This window comes from Colossoma macropomum, unplaced genomic scaffold (genome assembly GCF_904425465.1).
Source record: "Colossoma macropomum unplaced genomic scaffold, Colossoma_macropomum, whole genome shotgun sequence".
Classification (NCBI taxonomy): Eukaryota; Metazoa; Chordata; class Actinopteri; order Characiformes; family Serrasalmidae; genus Colossoma; species Colossoma macropomum.
This window is the reverse complement of record NW_023494795.1, coordinates 602562-623553: the sequence shown is the minus strand read 5'-3', so window position 1 is coordinate 623553 and position 20992 is coordinate 602562. Positions and strand designations below refer to the sequence as shown.

Sequence of the window (20992 nt, the reverse complement as noted above, 5' to 3'; positions counted from 1 at the left end):
CACATCTTCCACTCTAATAACTCCAATTTTATCTCTCTCTGCGAGAGACTGTTTTCATCAATACTCATTAATTGAACATGATTGGGCGGAGCTAAACTACTGTAGGCTGAATGGGCTGTCAAATGTAAATGTGTTCATGTTTGTGACATCACAACCATGAATTTAAAATGATATTTTTTTAAGCTTGGTTTCCATACAAAGTGTTTGCATTGAAGCTATATACATAGTACAATGTACCATTATCTAGTTCAAGCGGATTTAAAGGAATAGCTGGTCATTTTTGGGGTAGCATTAGCCTAGCATGGACACATGGTTTCCTCTCGTACCATCTAACGAGCCACCTGACTCGGTCATCAGGTGGCATGGCATCTCCCAGGTTGAGCCATGAGCCGACTGGTACTGATAACATGAATGATTGTAATATTTTTAACTTCAGAAGCGACTTCAGAAATTCAACAAAGCTAAAGTTGGCTTATTATTCAAATTTCCCTTCAATCCACCTTAACTGGTGCAGCAGTTGCATTCATGCAGCTGTGCAGGTGCCAGAATGTAACTGCTGCTTCATTTAAGGTGGAATAGAAAATTTGCACAAAAATCTGTGAAATAGGAAATGCAGAAATTAACATTTCGCACCGTTTAGCCAGGTTGGAAAGTCCATCTCTAGAAAAAATATTTTTTCCATGACATGGGACTTTTAACACCGTGTTGGAATAACCAGCTAACTGGACCATCAACATTACAAACCAGCTGTGGACTCAACATCACTACAACAGATCAAAGCAAGCACCCACATATTGATGACCACAGACTCATCTCAGTCATGATCTACGGACGCAGCAGCCCCACTAGCTATGACTATTGTTTTGTTTGGCGCTCCGCACCGTGACTCCCGTAATATTCAACCATACTTCTTACATGAAAACCTATTAAAGCCTTCTTTAAAGTCACTATTGTTACATTGTAGGCAAACACGTCTGAATGACCACACGTCTTCCGTTTGCTCAGGGGGGGATATTATGTACCAAAACAAAAACAAAAGCATGCATGATTCACCTTTACAGTACAGTCTTGTGCGTTTGTGAATGACAAAGCTTTCACTCTTGTGGAACAGACCTCTTGCACCGTCATAGTGACACGCTCTGTTAATCTACATATTTGCCCACACTTCCTCCTCTGCCCGACGCCAGAGGCCATTCTGAGAGAGCCGCCTTCCTGTCCACATACACCAGGGACTGTGTGCGTGTGTGTGTTTTGGTTAACTAAATTACAGACCAGAGCAGAAAATTTGCGTGGGAGCGAAGGAGCAAAAGGTTGAAAAGAAGGCGAGAGAGAGAGACAGAGAGATAAAGAGAGAGAGAGCGAGAGACAGAGAGATAAAGAGAGAGAGAGAGAGAGAGCAGAGGGCAGAAAGGCTGTAATTCCAGCTGTCAGAGCTAAAGAGAGTAATCACGACTGCAGCCCTGATGATACAGTAAAGTTTCTGTGGCTCTGTTCGTGTGTAGATGTGTGTGCGTGTGCGTGCGCTGTTCCGGTAAGCGTGTGGTCATTATTAGGCCTGTAAAAGCCGTATCAATAATTTAGGCCTAGTCTGGAACTGCAGCGCTTTACGATGCTGTACGGATCCTAATGCACCCTAACAGTCCACGCATGACCCTGTGTGTGTCTGCCATGAGCCCTGACCTGTGTGCATGTTCCTGTATTCCGCAGTGACTCTTTAGATAAGAGGGAGTACAGCTTGCTCTGCACTGTGCCAGAAGTCGGCAACCCAAATGTTGAGAAGAGCCATTTTGTCCTTTCAACAAAAACTTAAACCACTTTGCGAGCCACAACATTTGATGTCAGTTTTACCATCTTGTCTGTAAATATGTCTCAGTATGTGCTGATGTGCTAGTATAGGCTAAAAAATATAATATAAACAAAAACTCAGACTCACTTTGCTCTGCTTTAAGCTTTAGCTCAGCTATAGCTGCTTTTCTCGCATCTCTGGCAGGAAACTTTTCCAAACGTAGAGCAGTTTCTTGTAAAATGTCTCAATGTTCGATTTTTACGAGGCTGAAGTCGCTTCTCATTCGCCAGCTTCTTGTGCAAATTTTCCTGTTCCACTTTAAATGGTGCCTGAGATGGCAGAATGACACTGCTGCACCATTTAAGGTGGATCAGGAGAATCTGAATTCAGCCTCATGACGTTTTGGTGTTTGTCAGTTTCTCGTTGCAGATTAAACATATCAGGAAACCAGCTGGAGTGATTATAAATGCAAATAAGTCAATTTGTCTCCAAATTATGAATGTTCATTTTAAATCTTAGTTGTTTTGTTAGCTACTAGCTAGGCGAGATTATTGTCTGCGTTGCTATGGTGAACAGCAGTCTGTGGACCCACCTTCAGGGTTAAAGGGTGAATTAGCAGTTCTACATTAACTCCAGAGTTTAAGTCCATTTATTGTTAAACTGTGTTGAACGATCAGCAGAGCTTTATTTTACTGTAAAGGAGGATTATTTTATTTTTACCCACAAATCTGATTCTGCCACAACAGTGATCGCAGCGGTCTTATATCATTACTCTCCAAAGTCAAACTCTAGCTTAGTTCAATAAGGTTCCATCTGTGAGCCAATCAGGTTCTGCTTCTTTGTCATGTCACAGCACCGCTTAAGTGATGTTGGGCAACGTTTATAAAACATTATGAAACATGGAACATGTCATAAATGTTAAGCTATAAAGGTAACTAAACAGTATACATTTGACCTGATGGGGTCTTAATTATAACATAAACATTAATTCCATTCAACCATCCATCTTTTCTTTTTCTTCTTTCTTCCAGTATCAAACATTTCGGCTCATTAGACTCACATTTCTGATAAAACAAAACCTCATTCTGCCTTTAGACTGACCTGCTACACTGACCTGCTGGGACAGTTTATTACACTAGCTGGTCGCTGTCTGACCTAAAGGACACTTAAACTAATGGTTCCTACCAAAAAGTGACCTCTGCACTGGACAAAATATTTAGCACTGACCTTTATACTTAATCTGCAATGCAAAAAAATGATGGTTTGTCCTAAAACAAGAAAAAAGTAAATAAATAAAAATGAGCATCATAAAAATGTCATAGAGAGCATTAAATTTAACTTTCTGATAATGTAGACACTTTTTTACTAAAAACTACAAGTATAACCTGTTTGGGTTCCTTGAAAATCGTTGCTTTTTTCATGTTTTGCCAGGTAGAACCTTATAAATCCAAGCAGAAAGTGAGTTCTCAGGATTAGAAGGTTCTGCATTTCAGCCAAAAATACTAATTTACAAATTTGATAGTGGTTTGATATTGTACATTTAGAATAAATTTAGAGTGTCTGTCATTTTCATGTATACAAAGACGTGTTCACATATCAGTTTTGCTATTTGGAATGCAAAATCTTTGAAGCTCAATGTCTCAAAACTGTTCAGAACACAGATGGAACCTCATAATAACCTCACAAATAAGGGGATGAAATTCTGCGTCACACAGAGTGACCAGTTATGCTGCATGTCAGATTATATAGTGAAGATTTTCTGATAGTAGATTTATGACGCAAAAAAATGACAAGCTTTGTTTTTTGCTGAAAAATAGGGCCATGCAGGCAAAAAAATCCTCGGCATAGTCTGAAAAAACACATATTAAATGGCCAAGAAGTTGAAGCTGGAGCTGTTTTTGGCTTGAGGGTAATAGGACAACATGGGATGCTCATTCTCTAAAGTGAACTTGTGGTCAGTAGGCAATTTTTTCTGTCCACCATGCAGTAGCTAGCTCTGCTATTTCACTGCAGGTCACTGTCCACCTTATTTTTCACATATCAAGATTACGGCTAACATATTCGCTTGGGGAACGGAGGTGTCGTTCATTACTGTTGTAGTTAAGTCGAGGAAAGTGTTCTCATCATTAAAGAGAAAAAAAATAGGGTGACTTGACTAAAAAGAGCCCAAAGAGGCAAAATCTACTCACAGCCTCCGATTTGGGTGGGACAGGGGGCGGAGTTGCCACCCGTCCCGCTTCCATCTGCACCGTGGTGGCCACTTGGGTAGGACCCGTCGTCCCGTCCAGAGACGAGGTGGAGTGGAAGGATATGAGGTTGTGCTCCACCTTCACTGTGCTTTCCTGGACCTCTCCGTAGCTTCCGCCGCTCTGATTGGTCCACAGCTCCTCGTACGGAATCTCCTGCGTCTCCGTGGACCAATCGGGGGTGACATACTCGCGGTCCTCCCCCTCCCCCTCGCTCTGTGAGGTGTGCGTGTTGCTCAGCGAGTCTCTGCAGCCCTGCGTTAGCGTGTGCGTGATGGTTCCGCCCCCGTAAACGCACAGGGAAAGCCTCTGCAGGGACTGTCCAAGGTCGTTGCGCCCGAATCCCTGGACGCACACCCGTATTCTCCGCGGACTCAGACACTCTTCCATGAAATCAGTCTTGACTTCCCTCACAGCCCGCGAGTAATCGTCCGGGTCGAACATTTCTTGGCAGCGGACGGCGCTCTGCAGCACCGCCTGCTGGTAGACGGGGTCGCTGCGCAGCAGGCCGTCTGGCAGGGCAAAGCGCGGCATGTCGGTCAGAAGCAGAAAGTGGGAGGGTGTCACTTCCTCCTTGCGCAGGACGCAGCACAGCACCACCGTCTTGCTGATGATGCCGAGGAGTTTGTAGCGCTGGCCCTCACGGACGCAGTGCTGGTCGTAGGGGTTCCGCGGCGGACGGGATGGGACGGCCACGTTGACGGGCAGCCGCACACGCTCCACGATGCTGCGGACCGTGTGCTCTCCAGACTGCATGCGCAGCTCCTGCGGTGAGCGCGTGCAGAAACGGCCACGGCAACCGAACGGCAGGCTCACACTCTCGTTAGTCCGGTGGTTCATGCAGATCAGGCAGGGCACCTGCAACCAAAACACTACATCTTAGGGCTGGACGATACGGAAAAACAACAATGCATTTTTGCAGCATTACTGAATATTGTTAATTTTTAATAGTTATTAATAGTTGTTATCACTGCGTTCATGCAAAAACATCAGAATTTCTTTTATCTTTTCTTTTTTTTCTTATTTGAATTGTCAGCTGCCCTTTACATGTGACAAATGGACAAATAAAGAGTTTTTAAAGGTAAAGGTCTCAGTAGGGTCTCAGTGAACTATCCACAGAATTAGAGCACCTTGGCGCGGGTGGGACGGCCCAGGGCCCCGCCGGCCTTTCCCAGTCGCCGAAGCAACGCAGCCAGGCGCGACTTCTCGCGGGGGGACTGGACACAGAGCAGTTCGGCCTGGCCCATCAGGGTCAGCTCATCGCCCGCCTGCAGAGAGAAGTTATACACCTCACTGTCCTCACTGAACTCCCCCGATACCACCTACACAGAGCGAGAGAGAGAGAGAAAGAGAGAAAGAGAGGGGAAGAGAGAGAAGGGGAGATGGTTACCCCTAAAAAGTAGCATTAGTGTATCATTTTTGCGTTTGTTAGAGAGCTCAGCTAACACCGAAAATGTGTTTAACAAGACGTGATGGGACAAAGACACTAAATTCTACACTGAAATAGGAATTCCATCCATTTTTCAAAACTGCTTCATAATTCAATCAGTAGCCACATTTACATGCAGCCTAATAATACATTAATAATCCACTATTAGCTCAGTCAGAATAGAATACGCCCATGTAAACAATAGTTTACACTAGTCCGATTGAGGCCATTCGGAATGCACTTTCTATCTGATTGACTGAGGTGAGTAATCCTGTAAATAATCCGTTAAATAGAAGAATAATATCCGTGTAAACGCCTGTATCTGATTACATTCCCTATCGGAAAGTTTAAGTCCGTTCTGATCATGTTCGTCGCGTCAAAGTGAAAGTTTATACCGTTCAACATGGCGGAGCAGAAACTGGTCTGCAGAGGAGACAAAGTTCATGCTCTGATCTTTAAAAGATGGCGGTGGGACAGACGTCCAGCTTATGTGTCTCAGAGCACGACGTCTTCCTCTCGGCCTTCTTTAATAAGGACATGTGAAGGACGTTTTCCTGAGTCTGACATCATTTCAAAGCGGTTAAAACACAAGCACTGCTCACTGCTGCTCATCTCACTCTGACTGGGCTCACATGATGCTGGTTGTCATGGTAACGTCTACACTAAGTGGTTCTCTACATATGTGCATAATTTTGGACCGTGTTGCTTGTAGTGAGCATGTAAACAGAGATTTTCATCAGATTGTTGAGTAGAGTGAGAATAAACACCTCAGTCTGAATCTGTAATCGGATTGTATTCAATCGGATTGGCAAAAATCTTTGCATGTAAACACAGCTGTTGAGATGTAGTCATTTAGAGTGGTTTGAAGTGAAATGTGCCATTCTAGACTGTCGAGTCAGAATCTGGTGAAAGTGGTGGCGACAGGAAAAAAGCTCCTCTAAAAGCTTCCTCACAGAAAGTGAGCAAACAAAATGGTTATGAATTCACTGCCTGATGCCTGAGACACTGTTTTATGACCATTTTAAGATGGTTTTGGCTTATTTTTGTAATTAATTAACAGCAAAGAGGTACATGTAGAGTGCTGGGGGCACAATATTGCCCAAGCCCCCCCACTCCCCAGATTTACCACTATTTTACCATTATCAACATTACATATATAAACTCAGAAGACTCGTGTAGGTCCACTGCTGGTTTTGGACAGTAAATAAAATGTCTATATTTGTGTTGTAGTCATACTGACCCCTGGTTCCTATCACCACCACTGTACAGACATCTGAGTCTCTACAATCAACGATTTCACTCCAAACCACTCGGAATGACTTTGTTTACATCAACAGCTGAATTCCGCAAAAATTTTGAAAAAATCGGTGGAGTTCCCCTTTCAAATGCATACAATGATAGGTTTGCCTAGCTGCAAATGAACACACATTTAACTCACTACTGGCTTCACAAAAGCAGTAAAAGTATCAATTATTCAAGTGATTTTATTGATTTCTATTTTAACTGTTGAATTATGATGAACATCCACTGCAGCACATCGTTATTCTTACAGTGGGACTACTCTTTAACTAAACACCCTTAAATTAGACATCAGTTATTTCCACTGTTCAACACAAGTGAAGAATTTGTGAACTTCTTTCAGCCTCAACGATTTCTACAACATATTCATAGTTACATCTAGGGCAGTTATTTTAGAATTTCGTTTTTGGGTGGAATTATCCATTAAGAGTCAAGATCTCTTCAGGCAGAGGCTAATATTGTGGCACTTAATGGGATTATGACTCGGCAGTATATTCAGCCATGCTCAATTAAAATGCATCTCAAACCTAATTATGGGTAATGAAGTTTCTACAGCTGGTAAACAGAAAACACATTACACTGATCAGAAAGGCTGAAAGGCCATTAAACAGACACTGAGACGAGCACCGAACGCTCACACACTCACACACTCACACGCTCACACACTCCATCGCTCCCCTCACATACTTAAGTCTTTCTTAATGGGCTCAATCAAAGCTGCGTCCCAATTCAGGGGCTGCATCCTTCAGAGGCTGCATTTGAAGGCCGATTGCATTACAGCGGTGCGACTAGACTGTCCCATTTCGAAGCCTCCTTCATATGCGGCCGAGAAATGTGTCCTTCTTTTCCATTGCGACGAAGGATCCAACAGGTGGATCCTTCGCCAGCCAACATATCCCGAGTTTCACTGTGTGCCAGCGAGGATTCGAGAACATGGCGGCGTCAGCAGACGAGCGAACGGCGACCGAGGAGACACTTTAAATGTTGGTTTTAAACTGAGTCGAATAGCGAACGATACAAGTGTTAAAAAAAACAATAGCTGTGTCCCAATTCAGGGGCTGCATCCTTCATAGGACGTGGTGTACAAAGGTGTGTCCTTCAAAGGCTGCGTAGACCCACAAAGGCTGAACCAAAACGAGATCGTCTGCCCTACGGTGGATTTCCTGTTTGCGTCACAGCACCGCTGCTCCTGCCCTTCGCATCATAAAACGCCGCTCCTGTCAAGTTCTTTTAAAGTTCTTTAAAGATGGAGCCAGGGGGTCAGACTACGCCAGGCTACGCCAGGTCAGGCTACGCCACCCAAAATGTGCAGCATGATGAATAAGAGCTATACCTAAACACACCGTGGTGCTGATTAGTGTACTGGCACCTTTTACAGCTGTGGTTTCTTCCTCTGTGTCCTAGAAAGGGCCAGTCAAAATCCACATGTAAATAAGGTCATTCATATTAAAGACCCAGGCCAAGTGAAGCTCCGGTTGGCTGTCAGAATGGACAGAAGAAATAAAAAAAAACAGAGAAACACACACATTATCTAAGCTTATCCTCCTGGGTCGCAGGGGGTTGCTGGAGCCTATCCCAGCAGTCACTGGGCGGAAGACAGGAAAAACCCTGGACAGGCCGCCAGTCCATCACAGGGCCGACACACACACACTCACACCTAGGAGCAATTTAGTATGTCCAGTTGGCCTGACTGACTGTGTTTGGACTGTGGGAGGAAACCCACACAGACACGGGGAGAACATGCAGACTCCACACAGAAAGGACCCTGGCTGCCCGGATGGGGAATCGAACCCAGGCCCTTCTTGCTGTGAGGCAACAGCGCTACCTACTACTAAAACTTACACTTTTAGCATGTAAGATTTTCAGAAATTCAGTTTACAAATGTGAAAAATTTAATATTTCATTCTTGATATCAGGAGTTCAACTTTCACATGTGAAAATTAAAATTCCACTAGTAAATATTAAATGTTGACTAGTAATTCAGTTTTGACTAGTATGAAATGGATTTACTAGCAAACATGTCATTTTCACCTGGTTAATTAAATTCCTGTCCCATTCCTGTAAAATGTAAAAGCTGAAACTGTTTGCAGTTGAACATGTAATTAGAATCTTAACATGTCAAATGACTCTTCGCTTCTTTATCACTTATTGTGAGAAATTATGTCGCAATATGTTTTTCTGAGCATATTTTGGAGGTTGTCAGCACTTAAACAATACCTCCCAACTGCTTGTTTGACATACTTAGCATACTTAGCCCTGTTTAACTGGATGTCATGCAGCGCAGTGTGTGAAATGTCAAACACACATCACTGTATTTACAGTTTTTGATCGTTATTTTTAAATGTGGCACTACTTTGCCTGCTCCAACTTATCAGATGCCAGAAAAAATAAATATCCTAACATATTTTCTATTGTAAATCTTCTTAAAATATTGTGATTTTACCTTTTTTCCATATCACTCACCTACATATCTACCCCAACAAATATGAAACAATGCCTTTTAACATTACTTAACAAGCTGCCACAAAATGGGGAAAATGAAGCGACCAGCTATTTAGCAGCTCATCCTTCCAACAAACTCAAACAGCTGAAAATCTCTAAACCAAATGGAACCAGTTAGTATTAGCACTTAGCGCCCAGCGCATAGCAACAATGCTACCAAAGAAAGTTCCTCACCTTCGCCAAACCTCACCAGCTCAGGAAAACAATAAAACGCCAAGTGATTCAGTTAGACCTGCATTAGAAAGAAGGATGAAGCTGCTTTGTGCACTGTTGTCGAAGGGCTGCTATTAATACTGTTTACTAATGTTTACTAATGACTAATGTATCAGTATAAGCCCGAGGACCACCAGAGCGTGCTTCACCCAGTGGCTAAGGAGAGAAATCCTTGTTCAGAGGAGACAGAAAAACTGTGATACCGAACTGAAGCAGGCAACACAAACATGACCCGACACAGAGACAGTGTACATAAGAAGTGTGTGTGTGTTTGAGAGAGAGAGAGGGAGAGGGAGAGGGAGGGAGAGGGAGAGAGAGGGAGAGGAAATGTCAGGCCCATGAGGGTGCTAGGCTTTGGTATGTGACCTCTGCTTCTCTGTCTCCTCTTCATTTAGAAAGAGCTTCAAAAAACTATTCACACAGACTGAGAGGCTGAGAGACCCTCTCGAAGTGCTACACACTCATTATACTGAACCTCCTTCTCTCTGTCCGGTTTAAGATGGGATTTGTAGTTTATATGGGGCTCAGGGATGTGATTTGATCATCATGAGCATTCTTTATTTATATATATATATATGTAATTATTAGTGGTGTAACAATACAGTAGTACTACTGTATCGAGTCATTGTACTGTGCGGGGGCAGTATTCACTGTTCTACGCTGCTAAGAACCCAGTCTGAGTGGGTCTCAGATGTTGTACTTGAACAGAACTGAAAATGGAAACATGAAGCACATTTTATGTGATATAAATTTATCCACATTATATAAAAACATATTACAATGTTTTATAATGACGAATTAAAAGTTATTATGAATTAAAAATAGTATTAAATTATGAATAAAAGTTAGGGCTGGGAAATATGACAATATTTTATCGTCATTGTGATAAATGACATCACAATCCGCTTTTCTGAACATATCATGGTGATCGTCCGTACTTAAAGAATACAGAGTAACTACGTGTTACGTTACAAAGGTAATTACAAACAATATTTTTCTGTTGTATTTTAGCTTCCGAGCACGCGTACGTGCCACTCATGGCGGAAACTTCTCTTATTGTATATTTCACAGTACTCCTGCAAATTCTGATAGAACAGTAATTACACAGAAGTTCATCACAAACCACATTTTAGTTCGTTAGATATTTAGTCTTAAAATCAAACTTGGTTTTTGGTTTACAGCAAATAGTGTTACACACCACTTTTTATGACAAAAGCTCCGGTAATCAGACGGTAATCAGACTGTGCGGTGAAAGTCGCCTCTTTCAGATACAGAGATCCAGCTGGCAACAATAAAACAGAGGTAAGATCAATATATGGATATTTTGAGATCTTTGTTTAGCTGTGATTTCGTAGTGAATTCAGCTGTTTCATGAAATGTAAAGCCAAGTTCACGATCTATCACTGAATCATCTCGAGTTCATCACGAGTGAGTTAATGTTGATGTGAACGAATCTTTTTCTGGAATGATGACTCAGCAGGGTAGCACAGGGTTTGATATGTAGTTATTTTATATAGATTTACAGATTGTATAGATAATATAGACCTATTAGCCTCTAATCTCTGTGTTCAGGGTCGTCTCAAAGATGCTGTGGTGAAATGAGTGACTGGGGACACTCGCTAGCTAGGGGCAGTTTTACTACTGTCCAGCTTTTAGCTACAGGTTAGGGTTAGGGATAGAGTTATAATTATAATAATAACAATAATAATAATAATAATAATACTAAGCTTTATTTCTAAAGTGGATTTCATGCAAATAATGCAGCCCAAAGTGCTTCACAACAGGTTCAAAAACAAAGAATAAAATATTTTAAAAAATATATAAATGTTTTCACATAAACATAAGTAAGGCATAAGTAAGTCAAAGAAATAAAAGGAAGCAACAGCAATGTCAATAATAAAATAATAACCCTAATAACCCTAAAATCACCGTCCACACCTCAGCAAAATGCCCACTTGAAAAGACGTATTAAGCTTTTTAGGTGTGACGTGATTTTTTTTGCCTCATAATTATCTTGAACATTGTTATTCACGCTGTTATGAATTGCTTTAGACACATCAAAATAATAAAAAAATCAATATTATTGGTTTATAATTTATAATTGGTTTATAATTGTTTTTCGGCCACAATAAGGTGTTAATCATCTGTTATCATATCAGACCCTGGAATTTGGTATCGGTGCACCTCTTCGCATAACTACACCAAATTTCTTTCACTGACCTTCATGCTGAACGTGATCGGCTCCATGACGAACACTCGATCGGGAAAAGTTCCGGCGATTTCCTCCACGCTGGAAAAATACTGTACAGGCTCGCGCACATCCCGATCCTGATCCAACAGCTTAAACTTCCCTGCAGAGAGAGAGAGAGAGAGAGAGAGAGAGAAAGAGAGAGAGAGAGAGAGAGAGACAGAGACAGAGAGATGAAGACTTCAGTAAACACTGAAAGGAGTTATTTAACGTCTACAGCCTGATGTTTAGCGCTAGGCAACATCCCTATTTTATTTTCTGTTATCAGGTGATTTTAACATTTATGAATGCTTTATGAATGCATTATTAAAGTTAATGAGCTCCTGCTCCCTCAGTGCTGCTACTCTATGCTTAAAGACCGTCTTACAAAGCTGACATGGCTTGTTTACTGGAAATTTAGTGAATTTTCAGGCTGACTAACATTTTACTACAGTATTACATTGTTGATCAATTTAGGAGCCAAATTTCATTACATTTTGGGGTTTATTAAATTATTCCATTATTCTTCTACAGGCCACCTCAAATTGTCTGAGAAGTAAGTGGCAATTAAAGTTAGCCTTAAACCATACAGTGTGTGGTTTTAAGATGCATGGAACTCACTCGCTCACTCACATTCACATTTAACAAGACTGTCCACAAGGGGGAGCTACTGGCACTGTAGCATCTACAGTGAAAACACTTGTGTTTGCTGAAATGTTTACCGAGCATTGTGGACATGTGAGAAGAACATGCTTTCTAGGAATTTTGGGGTCCTACATGTAGCTGCTTTACATCTAACAGTCACCAGCAAATGTTATGGACCTTTTTTTCTGTAGATAAGTCGTGTTGGACGATATGGTAAAAATATCGCAATAGAAATTTTCACAGCATTTATTTTTCAGACATTTGATCAGTTGGAACAGAAGAAAAAAACAGCAGTGCTACATAAAAAACTATCAAAAACTGTGAACACAATGATTTTTATTCAATATTTTGTGTTGCTCTACAAGTACTGACAATATCCACAACATGTTCAGAAAAGCATTTTGTATTGTGACATCAATTTATAACAATAATGATTCATATTGTCATATTGCCCAGCCCTACAGACAAGAGATTCTGACCTTCGGACGAGTAAAATGCGTTCTTTTACAAGCCCTGAACTATTTTAACTGTCCATAACGCTAAAACTAAATATCAACACAGTTGCGTCAGCACTGCAGCTGATGGAGCAATACTGATGTCGCACTGAAAGAACAGTGAATTTAAAAAGTTCATCACTGACCCAGACTGTGTATTTTAGAGAGAGAGAGAGAGAGAGAGAGAGAGAGAGACAGAGGTTTAGACATTCTTCCCAGCTCTATAGAAACCTCTCACACTCTCTCTCTCTCAGCTCTTCTTAAGGCGAGGGGCCCTGTGGCGTTTCTGTCTCCTAGCGACGGGGCTTTGTCTCGGCCCTCCAACACTCACTTTCATAAACACTGCGCCCAATGTAAACTGTCTCTGCTGCTGGACATTCTTGTAGCCACTCTCTTCTACTTCGCTACAACCTTTCTTCTCCCCTAACAAGACAAAAGTCCCCAAACTGTATCTAATAAAAGGAGATTTTCCAAATTTCTGCATAATTAAACAGTCGTCATTCAGAGTGGTCTGACGTGTTCACAGTGGTGGTGACAGGAGCCAGACGTCCGCTTATTAAAGCTCCCTCACAGAAATGCATTACATGAGACATTCGTTTATGATGATTAGAGGTATATTATGATCATAAGAGGCACATGCAGGGGGTTTTAAGGCAAAATAAAACATGTATTAAGTTAGCAGAATCACATTACATTTGATGTCCAAATAAATCTCAATTTTAAAGCAGCCTGTTTACATACTTTTTAATGTTACCGTGTTTTAAAGGGCCCATATGACAGAAAACCCAATTTGATCTGATGTAATCGGATATCGTCAATGAAGGACAGGTAACCCGATGGCGTGTGTAAAAGACAATAATCGCTGTTTTGGTAAAAGAACTGAGAGAGAATTAGAAAGGACTAATTTACTGCTAAACAGCTCAAAAAATATGGAAAGTGTTGATGTTTAAGAAGTGTGCAGCCTCACGCACCAGTATTCAGTTTCACAGAGAGAGAGGGGTTTGTTAGGAAACTGCCTGTGTTATTTGTCTCAGCTATGCACTGAAATGCTGGCTTTACTACACAGATTCCTCTAAATGTAGAATGAAATTGACAATAAATGCGCCTCAAAGTGACTCGCTGCAGTGAAAACGAGCTAAAATGACTGCCAGCTAGCGTAGAGCAGCTAAGTTGGCTCTAACCTGGAGAAAAAGTTCCTCTGACCCTCATCCACAACCAGTGTGCAGTGTTAAGTGTCCTGGTTGTTAGCTGAATTATGAAAATGCTACTGTAACGATGGAAGCGGCTTGTTTTTAATGCGGAAAGCGTGTGGGCATGGCTTTGGAAATCATTGGATTAATAATCCAATCATAATTGGACTTCTGCAGTTATCTGATTATTAGCAGAGAGCGCTATTAGCCACAATTCTGCAGCAGAAGAAGCTCATGAATGCACCTGTTTGCAGTAAGGTTTATTATAATGACAGATGAAATAGTTCTCAAAAGATTACTCAGTATCATATTTAATATGTGAGGTTTGTTAGCGATTTTCATTAAAACAGTTAATATTTAAAAAAGCATATTGAAATAGAATAGAATAGAATAGAATAGAATAGAATAGAATAGAATAGAATAGGGGATGGGGGTTCAATATTATCAATAATTGTGATTTTTTTAACAATTGTGTTTTGGGGTAAATAGACAATTTTAGTGGGTTTTGAATAATATATCTGTTCTGTACTACTCAAAATCTATGTATCATGGATTTGCATGTTTTTGTAACTGTTTTTCAGTGATAATGAGCGATAATGGCATAAACTTCTTGAGATCTCGGGAAAACAACATTTGTTATGCCGAGACAATGACATAAATGATATGGCATCTTGAGAAAACAAATGAAAAAAAAAAAAACATGGAAAAATTTAGTTAAAATAAACAAACAGATCCAATCCACTGAAAACAGTTCACTGTAGATTTTTGCTTCGACAGCCAAGACACAACACTATAGAGAAGCATTTCAAAATTTCAGCCAGCTGTATAAAGTATACTGACATGCAGTCGTGTTGCTTATATTCATATTCATGGTTTGCTGCATGTAAGAGTTAAAACTACTGCACTACAACAAAACACAGAGTGGAGTTATGAACATTGTTTTGATGACAGGCATATGATTAAGCATAATGTCTGATATTACGTGTGAAAACTACAGGGGTGAACTTCAGTATATAGAGTTAAACTGCCCACCAGGGGACCCTCAGGATCTCTGCCACAATTCCAACCCTGTTTTGCTCCACTGATTGACGTAATTGCTTTCTGAACACACCTAGTGGCTCTCGGAGGCCGACACACTGGTCAGTGCAGGACTAATATTAACATTTTCATAATTCTCACTGTATCATCACCGTCCAAAAAAACAAGCATCTCCAAAATCCGAATTTTACAGAAAAGGGCAAAATCACTCTTTTCTAATAATGTAAATCAATATAAAGAGATTTCACTCCAAGCCATTTTGGAGCATTTCTATTGGTCCAACCATCATGAAATCTGAACACAGCGTAAAGAGCAGCTGGTTTGCTCAAATGATGTAGAAAAATAAAAATTGATTAAAAAACCAGCAGGAATGCGTCTGACCATCGTCAGCCTCTGCAGAGCTTCCCTGTGTGTGGGTGGCAGCAGTGTTCAGGGGCTTAAACCAGCCGGAATCCCTTCTTCCTCCCTCCATTCAAATTCTCTGATTCTTTTTCTCTCCTGGCTTTGTGTCTCAGTCTCGCTCCATTTCCCCCCCAGTCTTTCTGTCTCAGCGTCCCTTTATTAGAAAAGCTGTTTCTATAAGGACAGATTAGCCCCCCTCGCAGACCCACTAACGAGTTACATGCACTCAAGTAAACTTTTAAAGGATTTATATTAGGGCTGGGCAATCTGACGATATTTAATCATTATCGTGATAAACTGTGTCACAATACGCTTTTCTGAGCATATCGTGGATATTATCAGTACTTAAAGAACGCTGACTAATCACAGGTTTCATTAAAAAGTGAGCCTCTTTAACTCAATTTAGCGCTGTTTTGTAAAACATTGAGTGAGTTTACATGCACTCAATAATCCGATCATAATCAGATTTCTGCAGTTATCCGATTATTCAAATGGTCATGTAAACACCATACTCCGATCTAGAAATCCGACTAAGAAATCCAATAAAGAGGCTGGATTTTAGCTCAGTAATCAGATTTCTCAGTGAACTCTTACTCTGATTTCTTTCAGATTTCTCAGTCTGAGCATGTGCGAAAACAGACGGCGGCACCGGAAATAAGCGAGCACTTTTGGAGCAACGCTGAAACTGAAACTGACAATGAAATGAAGGGTTTAATTATTCTTCATCTTCTAGATGATGTGTGCTCATATTTTCAGGCAAAGTGGCGTGATGTTTTTAGTGGCATGAAGTTTGACATTACGTTTACGTCATGTCTTCTTCTGTGAGTTTATTGGCTGGGTGTACAGCAGAAATCTGATTACTTACTCTGATCTAAGAAATCAGAGTGTGCTGTTTACACGACCATTTGAATAATCAGATAACCGCAGAAATCAGATTATGATTGAATTATTGTAAATGAACTCGATGTTTATGGGCTACATCAAACTTTTATTTTACAAAAAAGGTGAGGGAACTTTATTATTCCATGATCCGGGCCCTTTAAAGCGGCCGCCCAGTGACTCTCATCAGACGGACTGGGAGAGAAAAGAGAGAGAGAGAGAGAGAGAGAGAGAGAGAGAGAGAGAGAGAGAGAGAGAGAGACTGAGAGAGAGAAAGCAGACGGAACTGCTCGTCTCCAGGGAGGCGTGTATTGAGTTACTCTCCTCTTGTCATTCTCTCATTCTCCTCTCCGCTCAGAGTGTAATGTAGCAGACCTCAACACCTACAGCAGGGGCGTCACTGGACCCAGCGTACTGAGCCCCACTGAAATGTCACCGCACCCCACGAAAATCACAGGAGAAAACACGTAATTTATAAAGTAATTACGTAAAGAAATCTGCTTTAACACTGAGTGTTGGGCTAAACTACAGGACACAGACACGACCATATAAATTCATCACTTCTGTCACTGGAAGTACAGCTACACTGGACCAGGCCTCTGTAAAGGGGAATTCCACCCATTTTTGTCAGCAAAATTCAGTGTTTGAGATGTAAACAGAGTCATTCAGAGTGGTTTGGTTGATTGTAGAGACTCAGATGTCTTTACAGTGGTGGTGATAGGAACCAGGCATCACCATGACTACAACACAAATATAGACATTTTATTTACTATTCTAAACCACCAGTGAACCTACACGAGTCTTTCCTCACCATTTTTAATGTTGATGATGGTAAAATAGTATTAAATCTAGAAAGATACATTTTCTTTAGTGACTATTTTGCCTCACATGAATGGCTTTTAAATATACTTTTTAGGCCAAATCCTTACCTCAAAACTATGATGAAACAGTGTCTCAGACATCAGGCAGTGTATTTGTAAGCATACACTGTAGTGACTTTCTGTGAGGGAGCTTTTAGAGGTGGACGTCTGGTTCCTATCACCACCACTGTGAACAATTCTGACTCTGTAAGTTTCTCTAGAACGGAGCGTTTCACACCAAACCACTCTGAATGACTCTGTTTACATCTTAACCACGTAATTATGCACAATTTTTGAAAAATCGGTGGAGTTTCCCTTTAAGCTGGTGTGTCTCACCACTGACTCAAAACAAATAAAATCTCAGCACCAGCTTAAAATGTAAACACAAAGAATACATTTCCCAGATTTCCCTTAAATCACAACCTAAAGCTACAGCCTCAACATAGTAAGAGTCTCAATATCATGAAAGTATAATTTGAATTGATTTGTCAACCACCGACCCTTTTTTTTTACCTGATTAGGTAACTGGCACCTGCTGTTTCATAGCTATGGCCAAGTAAAAACGGGAACGTGCAAGCAGTCACATGACTTTATTCTATTTTATTTTGTGTATTTTACATTATTATTATGTTTATTTGCCAAATGCTTGTCCACTTGTTCTTTTTTGTACTTTTTATCAGCCAAAAAATGATCCATCTCAAGTGAGGGGGCACATTTTTATGCAAAGTTTGTTCAGTACCTCCTGTTTCAATCAAGTCTTATTTACTCAATATGTCAAAATTCACTTACCAGTTTGATGGACACCTTGCTATTGTTTAACAGTGGAACAAATGGAAAAGAATGTAAACTAAGGCCCCATCCCATTTAACCCCTCGCCCCTACCACTTAGCCCTCAGTTTTGTGCATTCAAGTCTAAGGGTAGGGTGTCCTGATTCTTGTTGAGATAGAGGTGTAGGGTGAAGTGTTGGGGCTACATGACCCTCCAAACAGAGTTTTTCAGAGACTCCAAACAGAGAGTTATGAGGAAAAAAGAAAAACAGGCAAGACGGAGAACAAAAGACCAAAGAAACCCACAGATGTGATTATTTACTCCATTAAAAAGTTATAATAATCATTCTATTGTCTTAATAAATCTTAATTTAATGTCATTTCAGTGTATTTTGGTTGCTTTCTTCATAACAAGCATAAAAAATTGTTAATAGCATGCTAACATCTCGGTAGCTAGCTAGCTAAATTTCCCGTTCCACCTTAAATAGTCCAGCAGTTCTGACGCCTGAAGCGCCAGAATGTAACTGCTGCTCCATTTAAGGTGGAACGGGAAAATTGAACAAGAAACTGACGAATATTTGACTTCAGCTTCATATCACTGAAGAATTAGGGGTGGGCGATAATAAATAATTGCCCCCCTCTTTGAAGGCATATGAGTCCCTAAATGTAACTAAAGCCCAGCAGTGAGGAGCTGAACTTTACCCTCCTCTGCTGTCACTGCAGACTGGCAGGGTCGCCTACAGAGCAGCGCTGGTAGCTGTTAATGAAGTGATGCTCTTTTTATTTGAGGGTCCCATTTCATAGAGGAAGACTAACCTTTGTAACTCAGGGTCAAGGTGACACTCAAAAACAAGGGGTAGGGGTATAAAAAAGAGACGGGATTGGGTCTTAATGTAAATGTAATTCATTACATAACTGTTATTTTACGTAATTATGACTAACCTCTTTCTGTAGGCCCCCTAGTGGTCGTTCCACTGTCAGAATGGAAATCGACTTGGATATTTTTATTTAATATAATCAAATAAAATAACTCTGCTGTGTCTCTGTGTGTGAGATGTTGAGCTGCTAGTGAGCAATGAGGAGTTAAAGGGGAGGGGTATGAAAACCCCTGCTGTGAAAAACAATTCACACCTCTCCACAAAGACGGAGGTAAAAAGCACAACTGCTGCTTTCTTCATATCAAACAGTCCTGCACAACGGACACAATAAACACAGCATTTAAAAACGTTATTATTGTGTTTCTTAACAATTTTGACTTTCTTGCAGCTCCAAAGATGTAAATCTAGTTCACCTCCGGTTTTATAAGTCAAACACTTTTCCATCAAAACATATTCACTGAGTGCCAGTCATTATAATCATCAGCAGCATCATCATCACTTTCTTCTTCATTTGCTTCTTCCATCATAATCAAACCCATCCTTAAAAAATCCTATTTACAGCCACTATAATCACTTTTATCATGTACTATTATGATGCTGTCAGCCTCATCATTCCCACAACACCATCATCATCATCATCATCATCATCATCAGTCTAAAGCCCCGTCAGTCTCCCAGTCCAAGGAACACACAGATGATCTCATCTCCCTCATTCAGTCTCACTTGCTTCATCCCTGGCGTCTCGTTGCCGCCGGAAACCCTTGTAGGTGATCTCATTGGTCACATGACCTCATGTTGTAGGAGACGGGTATATTGGGTAACGGCGTTCCCAGGGGAGGAACTCCGGAGTGCTTCGCGTCCGGTATTCCGGAGAGCGGATTTTTAGAATGGGTTTCTCCTCCGATCCCTCGGGAATGACGTCAGGATGAAGTCATGCTGAAGCCGACTTTATGAATGAGACAACAGCCGCCGGACGAGCCCACTGACCGAGACACTACACGCACACAAACAAAGCGGCTCGCGCTCAAACTGCCCACCTAAAGGGCAGCTTTTCACGTCCAGCATGTTTGCCTGTTTATAATAGCTTAGCCTAATAATCCTGACCAGGTTTATTTACAGGAAAACAGTATCATACATGTAAATCGTTCCCATTTGGGTCAGTTCTTGATTTGTGGAGAAATGGATGAATATGAATCTGAGTGCTAAAGCTAAACAAACCGCCGTATAGCTGCTGTATGCTAATTAAACCTTTGTAGGGAGTTTTCTCTTAACTGAAAAGCAACTGTGAGAAAATTCAAGTTTCAAAGAGTTTTTAATGGGAAGTGTACTCATACACACAAAGGGCATCTGTAAGGCTCTGCAGTGACGCCTTGGCTGTGAGCTCTTTTTCCATCACCGCTTCTCCCCTTTCTGTGTATGTGTGTTGTTTCAGGAGGACGCTAACAGGAAGAAGGAATATTCTTGTTATATAATGTGACTAACTAGGACCGCTGAGGCAATCCACCAGAGACCGACACAACGGTCAGGTCACTGCATGTAGCAGACTGGGCCCGGGTGAACATGTGTGATGTTAAGTGCTCTAATACAACAATCAATACATTGTTAACATCCAACACCACATCACTGCCATCTCCTCTAACATCCACACTCTTTCTCTCACTCTCGTCCCCTCCCTTCTCCACGTGTGCTTTCTGCTTTATACTATATATATATATTTTATACTATATATATATATATATATATATATATATATATATATATGTGTGTGTATCGTTTGGCTGTCCTAAGCATCCAAGTATTGACAACTTTTGATTTAAAAGCATGAATGATTTAACATGACACATTTTGTGTTGTTGTGTAAAAAGAAGCTAAACTGAGAGAGAAACACCAATGTGAGTTTCCATGAGTCAGGTCAGAAAAAGTGAGGTGAAGCAGGCCTGGCCTTTCCCACTGGTCAGTATTTCTTGTTTGAGAAATCTTTCATGGGAAAGGAACAATATTAAAAAGTGAATCCCACGGGTTTGCTAGCTATTTAGTCAGTTAGTTAGCTGTTCCTGGATGTTTACAAAAGCTAACTTCAGCTAACAGATGACAGAACCTCATAGCTGGCTAGCAACACCAAGAAAGAAGCTACGC

General features: G+C 41.0%; 1 protein-coding gene across 1 annotated transcript in view; it reads right to left on the bottom strand.

Moving 5' to 3' along the window:
* gareml (GRB2 associated, regulator of MAPK1-like) overlaps positions 1-20992 on the bottom strand; it is a 38426-nt gene that overhangs the window by 6475 nt on the left and 10959 nt on the right. The window contains exons 3-5 of the mRNA XM_036581125.1: positions 11696-11826; positions 5163-5354; positions 3976-4890 (exon numbers count right to left, since the gene is read on the bottom strand). Coding sequence (XP_036437018.1) covers positions 3976-4890; positions 5163-5354; positions 11696-11826 — 1238 coding nt within the window. The remainder of the gene's footprint in view (positions 1-3975; positions 4891-5162; positions 5355-11695; positions 11827-20992) is intronic.